General features: G+C 46.2%; 1 protein-coding gene across 12 annotated transcripts in view; it reads right to left on the bottom strand.

Annotated features, from left to right (window-relative positions):
• The window catches only part of ABLIM2 (actin binding LIM protein family member 2), a 152244-nt gene that overhangs the window by 50550 nt on the left and 89321 nt on the right, over positions 1-12373 (bottom strand). For 11 of the 12 annotated variants that reach the window (XM_068149656.1, XM_068149658.1, XM_068149660.1 and 8 more), the window contains 3 exons: positions 11429-11516; positions 7141-7199; positions 5118-5195 (listed from right to left, as the gene is read on the bottom strand). In XM_068149656.1, the coding sequence (XP_068005757.1) occupies positions 5118-5195; positions 7141-7199; positions 11429-11516 (225 nt within the window). The remainder of the gene's footprint in view (positions 1-5117; positions 5196-7140; positions 7200-11428; positions 11517-12373) is intronic. The other variant, XM_068149666.1, reaches the window with a different exon arrangement.

Genomic DNA, 12373 nt, shown 5'->3' with positions numbered 1-12373 from the left:
CTACAACCTCCCTTCTGGTAGTTTTAGACAGCAATAAGGTCTCCCCTGAGTCGCCTCTTCTCCAGGCCCTTGACTATGTCTAAGTAGTCCTTAATTATGGGTCACAGTGCAGCAGATGACAGATTTCCACCATTGTGGGTTGGTTGGAAGATCACAGAGGCCATTTAAGTAAAGCTCAAATCCTTTCATGAGAGTCACACAGCCAGCAGAAGGAGAGGGCCATTCTCCTCTTACTACACGTATTCCAAAAGTATAATTATCAAACTACCACATTGGCACAGATTATCCTTGGGGTAATGGTTACTTGCACCAAAACAGTACCCAGCTCATAGGCAGACTGGCCAGCTGGCCACATTGAGAGCAGAAAAATGGGCAGTGTCATTGTCTCATTACCAGCTTGGGCTCTTCAGAATGAGGAGCTCTCTGCTGGCCACAAAAATGATGAACAACCCTTCCAATGCTCTGCAGATCCCAGTGTGGTCACCTACAAAAGTGCAGTGACACACAAATACCAAAGTTCCCAGGATTTGTGTGTGCAGTGACTATATTTGCTCCTGACATGAACTAAGAAAAGCTCAACAGGTTTTCCAGGGAAGTTTTCTATGAGGTTAATCATCCAGGAAAAACTTCAGTTGGATCTGTTTAAATGGAAGGAGCACAGGATGAGGAAGATTCCTCTTAATTCAGAAAGTGGAACAAAGCTGCCACAACCATCACATGTTCTCAGCCTCAAACCTAATGAAGAAAAAAAAGTGTTTTATTCAAATATGTGACTCTTCAGCAACCTACAGATCTCACCTTCCTTGCAGCTACTTTAAGAAGATAAAGGGCACTGAAATAGCTCCTAATGAATCATAGAATCAGTCAGGGTTGGAAGGGACCACAAGGATCAAACAGTTCCAACCCCCCTGCCATGGGCAGGGACACCTCACATTAGATCAGGCTGGCCAGAGCCTCATCCAGCCTGGGCTTAAACACCTCCAGGGACGGGGCCTCAACCACCTCCCTGGACAACTCATTCCAGGGCTTCACCACTCTCATGGGGAAGAACTTCCTCCTCACCTCCAGCCTGAATCTTCCCACCTTCAGCTTAATTCCATTCCCCTAGTCCTATCACTACCTGAAACCCTAAGAAGTCCCTCTCCAGCCTTCTTGTAGGCCCCCTTCTGATACTGGAAAGCCACAATTAGGTCACCTCAGAGCCTTCTTTTCCCCAGACTGAACAGCCCCAACTCTTTCAGTCCATCCTCAGACAGCCCTGCCTGCTGAGCAGAGAGAGGTCTGACCACCAGGGCTGTTCCAACAGGACTTTGGGCACCATTGTACCTACAGGATACAAGGAGGCTGTGACAATTTTCTTTGTCAGTGACACTGGGTTGCAGCCCCTCTCTCTCCATGCAACTTGAGATGCTCCCGCTAGGCTTCAGAACTGCCAGGAGTAAAACATCTCTACTTACATAATTCTTTTCAGTTTAAAGGTCAAAATGTAGGCAAATTTGGGTGAAGAAACACCTCAGAGACACTCCATTCTACAAACATCCAGCCCACACTGGTTTGTATTTTGCTTGTTTCATTTACCTTCAAATGCGTGAGTGGAATTTGAATCTGCTAGGGGAGGCTCAGCGAGGAGGCTTTAAGCCATTCCTGCAGTAATCTAGTGTCTTGGATGCTGTTAAAGCCATGCTCTGAGTTCAGAATATCTGCTTCATTTGGAATATGTAACTTTACAATTGGATAATTGCAAATATGATTTGCATGCAGTGTAATTTCTGTTCCTCCTATGAGAACATACAGCCCAGCTGTGGGACCTAACCCAGATTTCCAGTTGGATATATCAGGTTTATACCTAACTATAAAGAAGGACTATTATTTAAGCTTTATTTACTGGCATAGTCTAGAAATCAGCTAGTTTTAAAGTTGCATTTAAGGACTGAGGGGATGGAAGCAACAGGGTGAATTTCAGTGGGGATATAATGAAACCATCACTGAAGCTCATGAGAGAATGCCCATTAAATTCAATGGGCATTGGCCTGTGCCCTCTCTGACAGCACAGTCTGACACCAACAGATGAAGAAAAAGTGGTGTATGGCTTTAGTAAACCATCCCCAGGAACCACACTCAGGTGTAATCAAAATGTTTTCTTCAGCTTTTCCTAGGTGACCTCTCAAGCATGACCCAGAGCACAGCTCCCAAGAGGCGCTGCGCTGTTCAGAAGGGCTGCACTGCTCTGACTTGCTGCCTTTGAACGTGCAATCACCACAAATCCATGGGTCTTGGCCTTCCATCCTTTTGTCTCAATTCTTTGTGGCCTAACACCACATTTCACAGAGCTCAGCAACTGCTAATGGGTATTTATTTGCACTCTTGCTTTTAATAGTCTGAATCCAAGCTACTGCAGAAAATGATCGTCCTGTGTGCTCCTTCCCACTCTGCTCTGCCTTCTACATTAGCATCAGAAGACATGCAGACAGCTGAGTCTTTTTTTGCCTCTTTGGTTGTCTGGAGGTTTTTGCCCTGGGTTATCCTTCAGCTGAATCTGGTCTCAAATGTGACTGTTTAGACCTCTGTGTACCCACTAGTACTAGCACCAAAGAGAAGGGAAGACATGGCCAGAGAGGCACAGGGCTATGTGTGGGTGGGGACCTTCCTTTCAGTGGCTGCAGGAATTTCGGTTTGATAAAACCAATCACAAAAGTACCCAAGACAAAACTGGAGCATGCCTGCATGTCAGAACACTCCTATAATCAAAAACAGAGGCAACAGATAGGCAAAGAATCATTTTGCTAATGCAGAAGTCCAGAAACCTGTTTTGAATTTCTTTTACTTTCCATTTTGTGAAAGCCAACATCGGATTTAATCAATCTCACAGCTCTGACAATTAAGCAGTCAGAGATGAGGCAGAGCAAGAACTTGCACACCTCTGGGGGATCTTTTTTTCCTAATTGACTCATATTTGCTAGACAAGTTTATTGTTTCACAGTCCCAGCTGCCTCTGAAGTGTACTGCAGCAACAAACATTGGAGCTGTGTCCTGACTTAATGATAGCCTTTGAACAAAAAAAGGATAGAAGAAGAGAGTGGAGGTTTGTCCTTGACTTTTAACAGCCTGTGGAGTGTATTTACAGCTGTAATCACAAACATCAAGACAAATAAGAAGTACCTTCCAACAGTCAGATAAATGTCACTAAAAACACGAATCTCAGAGGAAAGCTCACGCTTAGAAAAACAATTAAGTGGTGCATGGCTGGAGAGATAGAGACCATCTGGCCAAAAAAAACCCTGTTCAGATGACCAGAGGCTCCCAGCACAATGAATTGTATGTACAGGAGCTGAGGCTTTCTTACAGGGAACACCACTGGTATCCACAGCGTGAAGCTCTACTGGAAGGAGAGCTCACTGATGAGTGTTGAGACAAGAGGTGGTCCCTCCACAGCTGGTTTAGTCTTACTCAGAGAAAGGGCATGTTGCATTCAAAATGTATTTTACTTGAAGGGGCAAGCCAAGGCACCCTTTTGCTTGCCTCAGTGTATTCAGTAAAAGCCCTTGCTGTTTGTACAACAACCTCTCCGGCAGTCAATGGCATTTCCAGCAATTTCTTCTGCATGCAGTCTTAACCCAGTGAGAACAACCTGCCCTGCCTGAGGGCCACTTGGGCAGGACAAGGAATAGCCCTGGGGCTACAGAACATCCCCAAGAGATATTTGTATGGATCATGCCACACTTGTGGGTGGTTTTTTGACCTGTTGGCTATAACCTGAACATTAGCTACAGCTATGACAAGTACAGTACTCCTGGCACTGAAAACACCACTCAGCACAAGCTTTTAGTGTAGTAGTTGTTGTAAATTCTCGCTGTGTGCTTCCCAGAGGTAGCAATTCCCAAACTATAAACACAACAAAGGTCCTCTGAGGTTAGAGACTGGCATTTGTCCATGCCTGAGTCCTGCAGCCACAGGCATGAACATTTTCACAAGCACTCAGATGCAGACTGAAGAGCTTGATTTAGACAAGTTGCATTCACATCTAAGAATTATAGAATAGAATAGAATAGACTCATATAATCAATAAGGTTGGAAAAGACCTCAAAGATCATTAAATCCAACCTGTCACCCAACACCTCATGACTACTAAACCATGGCACCAAGTGCCACGTCCAATCCCCTCTTGAACACCTCCAGGGATGGGGACTCCACCACCTCCCTGGGCAGCACATCCCAATGGCTAACAACTCTCTCTGGGAAGAACTTTCTCCTCACCTCCAGCCTAAACTTCCCCTGGCACAGCTTGAGACTGTGTCCTCTTGTTCTGGTGCCGGTTGCCTGGGAGAAGAGACCAACCCCTTCCTGGCTACAACTTCCCTTCAGGTAGTTGTAGAGGGCAATGAGGTCACTCCTGAGCCTCCTCTTCTCCAGGCTAAACAACCCCAGCTCCCTCAGCCTCTCCTCACAGGGCTGTGCTCAAGGCCTCTCCCCAGCCTTGTTGCCCTTCTCTGGACACATTCAAGAGTCTCAATGTCCTTCTTAAATTGAGGGGCCCAGAATTGGACACAGGACTCAAGGTGAGGACTAACCAGTGCTGAGTACAGGGGCACAATGACTTCCCTGCTCCTGCTGGCCACAGTATTCTTGATGAAGGCCAGGATGCCATTGGCCTTCTTGGCTACCTGGGCACACTGCTGGCTCATGTTCAGCCAGCTGTCGATCAGTACCCCCAGGTCCCTTTCTGTTTGGCAGCTCTCCAGCCAATCCAATCATTGCAACCTACCTGTGGGCTGCACTGTCTACTGCATCTGCTCCTTTTAGGAAGCACTGTGGTATTCTGCACACTTTGGTAAAAGTCAGCTCCAGTCCTAACAGAAGTGCTATAAATACAGCACAAAAAAAAAGGCAAGGGGAAACTGCCAGAATTCTGCTATGGCAAATGCAGCATCCAAACGCTTCAAACCTGAGAGAGCAAATCCCACTTCAGAGGAATCACCAGCTGTGCTGGATTACAGAATACAGACTACAGAATCAACCAGGTTGGAAAAGACCTTCAAGAGACACCACATGCTAAGCTGTAGGAGGAAGCAGGGGGCTTTCCTCATCCCACAGAAAGGATTTCACCACGGAATACTCACATAGATCACTCGGCTTGGGGAACCTGACGTACTTGAAGCAGGTACAGAAATAATACTCTCAGAGGAAGTCCTTGTTTCCTAGGGCAGGAGAAGAGAGATGGAACAGAAAGGAAATGAGAGGGAAAAGCCAAAGGAAAGGAACAATTACTTCACTTGGGAACAATTCTTTCAGCTCCAGTCTGTGGTTTTTTCCTGCTCAGGCAAAACTTTCACTGCCTTGCAGAAGCATAGATTTAGTTTGGTTGGAAAAGGCCTTCAAGATCATCAAGTTTAACTGTTAACCCAACACCACCATGCCCACTAAGCCATGTCCCCAGCTGCCATGTCCACCTGGTTCTTGAACACCTCCAGGGATGGTGACTCCACCAACTCCCTGGGCAGCCTCTTCCAACGCCTGACCACTCTTGCAGCAAAGACATTTTTCTTAACATCCAATCTAAACCTCCCCTGGTGCAAATTCAGGTTATTTACTCTGGTTCTATTGCTTGTTACTAGGGAGAAGAGACCAAACCACACCTAGCTCTAACCTCTTTCAGGGAGTTGTAGAGAGCAATGAAGCCTCCCCTCAGCCTCCTCTCCCCCAGGCTAAACAACCCCAGGTCCCTCAGGTCCTCCTGACCAGCCCTATTCTCCAGACCCTTCATCAGCTTTGTTGCCCTTCTCTGAACACCTCCAGATGTCCACCCCTCTGGTGGGGTAGAAGCAAACTCCCAGAGCTTAGGAGAGATGTGCTATAAATCAGTCACCCTTTACACAGGATCTCACAAGCATACTTTCTTTGCTTTTGTGAGGAAAAGGCAGCCAAGCAGGATCCCAGCAGCACCTTCTCTCTTTTCACTGAAGGAGGGGAAACCCCCTCCCAACTTAACTACATTTTCAGTTAATTCCATGAGATTTTAGCTTTGCCATTTCAGTTACTCAGCCAGAACAAAACCCTGAGGAAGTCTGCAATACTGCACCAGGCTGAATGACCAGTTCTTATTAAAGTATTTTGACAAAGGCATCTCACACTGCAACACCACTGATTTGATATCCAGCTCACCAGGGAGAATGCCAGAGCAATCTCTTCCCAAACACAAGGGTACAAAAAGTACAGCCAAGATCCTTCACTGGAAAGCCCAACCCAAAATTTGTTTTAAACTGTAATTGAGTCAAAGTTGCCCTTGCTAACACACCAGATTTGTACACACTCCATTTATAGCTGCTGCCTGCTGTTCTGCCCTCTCCCATGCGCCTCCCATACAAACCCTGAGCTACAAGTGGGGCTTTATCAAATGAGGATGCCAAGCATCAGAGCATATCAGAGCATCAGAGAATATCAGAACTGAACACCTCAACACCCCACCCCCAGCATTTGGTCTCTGCATTAAATGAGATATTTGTATCCCAGTCCCACCACTTCAGAGGGATCATTTCCCCAGCCACAGATTAATTCTTCCTTTCCTAGGGGCTGCTTATTCATCTTCTAACCTTGCAACTATTAAAGCTGCCAGAACTCCCCCTTTTCCCCTTACACACAGGCAGATCCCACTTAAGGGGGTCCTCAAAGCCTGAGAGATTGCATGAAGTCAGGGCTGGCTTGGCAACACTTTACAAACAAACAAGAAGGACAAAATTCTGAGGAGAGACTTCTCTGTTGCAAAAACAAATCAAGTGAAAGTTCTCTGATCTTTTAAGAGCAGAGCCACATAAAAAGGGGTCATGCACTGATCACATCATAAGCAGACAGAAGTTAACTTCTAACTTCTCCCCCCCTCCTTATTCATCTTTTTACATTTTCCCTTATTCAGCTGATACACAGAACTCTTAGGTCAGCATTCTCCTGAAGCTGTAGCTTTAATCACTAAGTAAAAGCAGAGTATTTATATTACAGTACATTGTCCTACTAGATTCCTGTCATTTCAGATTTGAAAGTACAGTAGTGAAATAAGTCCAAATCCTTCCCTCCATACCCAAGGCAGAAAAAGAGACAGACAATAATATGACAGTGGAATGACACTGGGTAAAAATCCAGGGGGTTTACCTTGTTTTTTTCTTCAGCCTTTGCAGCCTGCCTACAAACTGGATGCCAAATGGATGTACCTGTAAAAGGGAATTTAAAGTCTTGCTTAATTCAGCTCACTGATAAGAACCTTAGACTGCTTAAAAGAAGAACATTTTAAAGCCTCCCCAGAAGCAAAGCAGCACACTGGCTGATTCCACTGCACACACCACTTCATGGATACCTTCCTAGCTAGACCTGACAGTTCCTCAGTAAGCCTGCTCACATAGGTACTTCCAAAAGCTGCATGCACTCCAGCATGGGAGATCAACACCTGAGATCTAAGAAGTGTGACATGAGATCTCTGGAGCTCCTTCAGCCCAACCTCCAGCTCAGAGCAGGACCCATTACAGGAGGCAGCTCAGAGCTGTGCTCAGTTTGGCTTCTGTGTATCCCCAAGGGTGAAGATCCCACAGCATCTCTGGGCAACTTGTTCCACTCTCATGGTAATTTTCTTTTTCCCTACAGGTAGTTAGAATTTGCTGATTTTTATTATCCAGATACACATATGGATGTGCATATAGACAGAAGGTCCTTACTCTGAGGGTGGTGTAAACTCTGGAACAGGTTGCTCAGAGAGGTTGTGGAAGCCTCATCCCTGGAGATATTCAATGTCAGGCTTGATGGGGCTCTGAGCAGACTGATCTACTTGGGGATATCCCTTCTGACTGCAGAGGGGTTGGACTACATGACTTTCAAAGGTCCTTTCCTACCTAATGCATTCTGTGACTCTATGGCAGTCTCGCAATAGAGTGGTTTGGGCTCAAAGGGACTTTAAAGCTCACCTAGTTTCAAACCCCTGCCACAGGCAGGGACACCTTGCTCAAGATCCCATCCAACCAGGCTTTGAACAATTCCAGGCTTGAAGCCTCTGTGACCTCTCCAGGCAACCTGTTCCAGTGCCTCACCACCCTCATGGGGAAGGATTAAAAAACTTAATATTTGCATTAGTGACAAAGGCAAGAAACAAGCTTTCAAAAAGCTGAACATGATGTTCAGTGCTCAATGAAATGAATACAACTTATATCCTATGAGTTGGGGCTGTTCAGTCTGGAAAAGAGAAGGCTCCCAGGTGACCTCATTGTGGCCTTCCAATATCTGAATGGGGCTACAAGAAGGCTGGGGAAGGACTTCTCAGGATCTCAGGTAGTGATAGGACTAGGGGGAATGGAATGAAGCTGGAGGTGGGGAGATTCAGGCTGGAGGTGGCGAGGAAGTTCTTCCCCATGAGAGTGGTGAAGCCCTGGAATGGGTTGTCCAGGGAGGTGGTTGAGGCCCCATCCCTGGAGGTGTTTAAGCCCAGGCTGGATGAGGCTCTGGCCAGGCTGATCTAGTGTGGGGTGTCCCTGCCCATGGCAGGGGGGTTGGAACTAGATGATCCTTGTGGTCCCTTCCAACCCTGACTGATACTATGATATAAAAGACTGGTAAATTTTGATAGTAAAAAGGAACAGGTTTTGTTCCTGCTAGCCTGAGCTGACAGTCTGAACCACAAACCAAAGCTCCTCAGGGTTGAAGAACATGAGCACACTGCAGCTTCTGCCTGGCTGAATGGGAAGCTGAGAACCTTTGTGTCACAAATATTTAATGTTTACACTGGGTGGAGAGCACCAAGGAGAGTTATTGGAAATGCTTTGTTTTCACAGCAGTTTGATAGTTTTCTAAAGCAGTGGGTTTTGGAAAGAAGATAGAAACAGAAAGTCTATTTCCCAGAAGACAGATGGAGATCATTAGAATTTGATTCACAAAAATAACCCAGATGAAGCCAGGCTCAAGCAGTAGAGAGGCTATCCTTAAGTACAGACAGGATAAATTAGCTTTACTAGGTTACTGCAGAGTTTGGGGACTGAATCACTAAGAAGCATCTTTAAATTCAATGCTAATTTATCTCCCAGTTATGAGGGGGTCTGAGCTCGCTCCTGAAAGTGTTTGTCCCAAGTGCTGCAGAGGTTGATGTAAAACTTTCCAATGGTTTTAGGAAGTATTTAGACCAACCTTTTTTTCTTCTTTATATATATATTTTATTATGGCTCAGAACCTTTTTCACACAGGAAAAGAAGAGTCACCTCAAAGTCATCTCCTGGATGACCACTGATGACTCTGTTTCTGCTAAGGAACATGCAACAGCTAAAGGAACTAGACAGCAGTTTACTAAAAGGATGAAGAACAAGTATTAAACCCTTCCAGGAAGTTAAGACCAGTTTCCAATGGAAATGTCTACATGTGAAGACAAAGCAAGTGATAGCAAGCTAGTAAAAAAGTTTCATGCATCAGAAAGGTAAGGTGGGTCCACATTAACAGGGCCTGAGCATATTTTGCAATTCTTTGAATCATAGAATCATAGAATTAACAAGGTTGGAAAAGACCTCAGAGATCATCAAGTCCAACCTGTCACCCAAGACCTCATGACTACTAGACCATGGCACTAAGTGCCATGTCCAATCCCCTCTTGAACACCTCCAGGGATAGGGACTCCGCCACCTCCCTGGGCAGCACATTCCAATGGCTAACAACTCTCTCTGGGAAGAACTTTCTCCTCACCTCCAGTCTAAACTACCCCTGGCACAGCTTGAGACTGTGTCCTCTTGTTCTGGTGCTGGTTGTCTGGGAGGAGAGACCAATCCCCTCCTGGCTACAACCTCCCTTCAGGTAGATGTAGACAGCAAAAAGGTCTCCCCTGAGCCTCCTTTTCTCCAGGCTAAGCAACCCCAGCTCCCTCAGCCTCTCCTCACAGGGCTGTGCTCGAGGCCTCTCCCCAGCCTTGTTGCCCTTCTCTGGACACCTTCAAGTGTCTCATTGATCTTAAACTGAGGGGCCCAGAACTGGACACAGGACTCAAGGTGTGGCCTAATCAAAGCTGAGTACAGGGACACAATGACTTCCCTGCTCCTGCTGGTCACAGCAGGACTAAAACCCTGCACAAAACCTAACAAATACCCACCCTTAAAGCAAACAGGACTTAATAAGGAGATTCACTTGTAACCCATTTTCAGAGGGTTTGAAAGCTGGAAACAAATTTGCAGTTTGCTCTCTTTATTTTAAAGCATTGATTTCCCAGGGGATTTTAGTTCTGCTGAGTTACTTTGCAATTGGAAGAACCACAGCATTTCCTGGCTCCTGAGGGAGAATCCACCAACACAGACAAGGATCATTATGCCCTTTAATGAGCTAGTCTTTGTTGCAAACCAGAGTGACAATGAAATTGTCATTTCAAATAACCTCCTAAATTATAACTGGATCTTACTGTGCCCACCGTTGTGTTTTAACTAGAGTCTAGCTTCTCCAGCTGCATGGTGATTTCAAAGCAGGCTTCCAGAACACTGTGGGCAATTTCAGAGTTGTAAGTGAGATCTGGGCAAGCATGTGGGTTTAGGGTAATGCCCCAGTCTGGCAGTTCCCACATCCTACTGAGTTCTCTGTTGTGCTTTCCTTTGCAAAGACATTGCCAGTCAAGGACATAGACAAAAGCCTTCATTTTCTCTGGTGTCTAACCCTATATTTAACTGTGCAGACACTGATTTCTTTGACCAGTTTAGAGCAGCTGAAAGTGATGTACCTAAAATACAGATTTTTTTAGTCCAAATCTCTGTTACACAACTTTTTTTTCACTCCACTGAATACATTGCTGTGCAAATCCTCCTCTATTGCCCCTGAAACTCCCTGACAATAAACACTGAATTTCCCTGTACCAGCTTTTGGCTGCATAAGGCATGGGCACACTGTGTGGCAAGGGCTTCAACTCCATGGCATTCTCTTTTCCACCCTCTGGGGGCACAGAGTGCTGACTGAGGGGGAATTCATATAAGAAACTTCAGATTTTTAACTCATACCCCAATGGGCAACGGGTTCAGAGGTGCTCCTAGGACTGCAGCAGCAGCTTCAGGAAAGTTGCTGTCCCACATGCACATTAACTTTCATCTGCACTATTTGTCACAATGGTGACAAAAGGACAGCAGCAAAAGGACATTTATTTAGTAGACAGAACATATTAGAATCTTCCATAGCAAGTACTTCCAGCTGCAGGGAATAACTGCTACCACTGCTCCTTCCTGTGACTCACACTGGCTCTTGGATTTGAGCTGAGAGAGGTAAGAGGCAAGTAAGAAGCAAAGAAGGGTTTGGTTTTGCTTCTCCTTAGCCTACTTATTTTATTCTTTTTTCTCTGGTAGTTACACAGTGAAAATGCATGCAAAACAGCTCAGCCATGCAAGCAGGTATGGGCAAGAGGGCCATGCTGCCAAGTGCAACTGGGTTTGGGGTATTTTTTTACCTTGAAGATACATTTCTTCTCCTTCTGCAAACATCTGATTGCACCTGACACATCGTGCACACGTCGGGTGATAATGTTTTTCTCCTGCCTGTTTGGGCAAGAAGGTAGAGATGATTAAGTACAGTGATCAGTTTAGCAGCTTCACTGTGAGAAGTTTTGCTTTCATTCTCTAGCATATGACTCATTAGAGTAAATGAGTTAGTGTCAATTCAACAATCTCCCACAACAACCATGCCTGCTTTTTTGCTGTAAGACAACTCAGGATTACAAATGGAATTGTGGTCTTGCCTATAAGGAGGGGGAAAGGAGGGGGAAAGGAGGGGGAAAGGAGGGGGAAAGGAGGGGGAAAGGAGGGGGAAAGGAGGGGGAAAGGAGGGGGAAAGGAGGGGGAAAGGAGGGGGAAAGGAGGGGGAAAGGAGGGGGAAAGGAGGGGGAAAGGAGGGGGAAAGGAGGGGGAAAGGAGGGGGAAAGGAGGGGGAAAGGAGGGGGAAAGGAGGGGGAAAGGAGGGGGAAAGGAGGGGGAAAGGAGGGGGAAAGGAGGGGGAAAGGAGGGGGAAAGGAGGGGGAAAGGAGGGGGAAAGGAGGGGGAAAGGAGGGGGAAAGGAGGGGGAAAGGAGGGGGAAAGGAGGGGGAAAGGAGGGGGAAAGGAGGGGGAAAGGAGGGGGAAAGGAGGGGGAAAGGAGGGGGAAAGGAGGGAAAAGGGAGGGGAAAGGGAGGGGAAAGGGCGGGGAAAAGGCGGGGAAAAGGCGGGGAAAAGGGAGGAAAAAGGGAGGAAAAAGGGAGGAAAAAGGGAGGAAAAAGGGAGGAAAAAGGGAGGAAAAAGGGAGGAAAAAGGGAGGAAAAAGGGAGGAGAAAAGGAGGAGAAAAGGAGGAGAAAAGGAGGAGAAAAGGAGGAGAAAAGGAGGAGAAAAGGAGGAGAAAAGGAGGAGAAAAGGAGGAGAAAAG

This window comes from Melanerpes formicivorus, unplaced genomic scaffold (genome assembly GCF_026170545.1).
Source record: "Melanerpes formicivorus ecotype bairdi unplaced genomic scaffold, bMelFor1.0.p_v2 SCAF_18, whole genome shotgun sequence".
NCBI lineage: Eukaryota > Metazoa > Chordata > Aves > Piciformes > Picidae > Melanerpes > Melanerpes formicivorus.
Note: the sequence above shows the minus strand (reverse complement) of the source record. Positions and strands in the feature narration are given on the sequence as shown.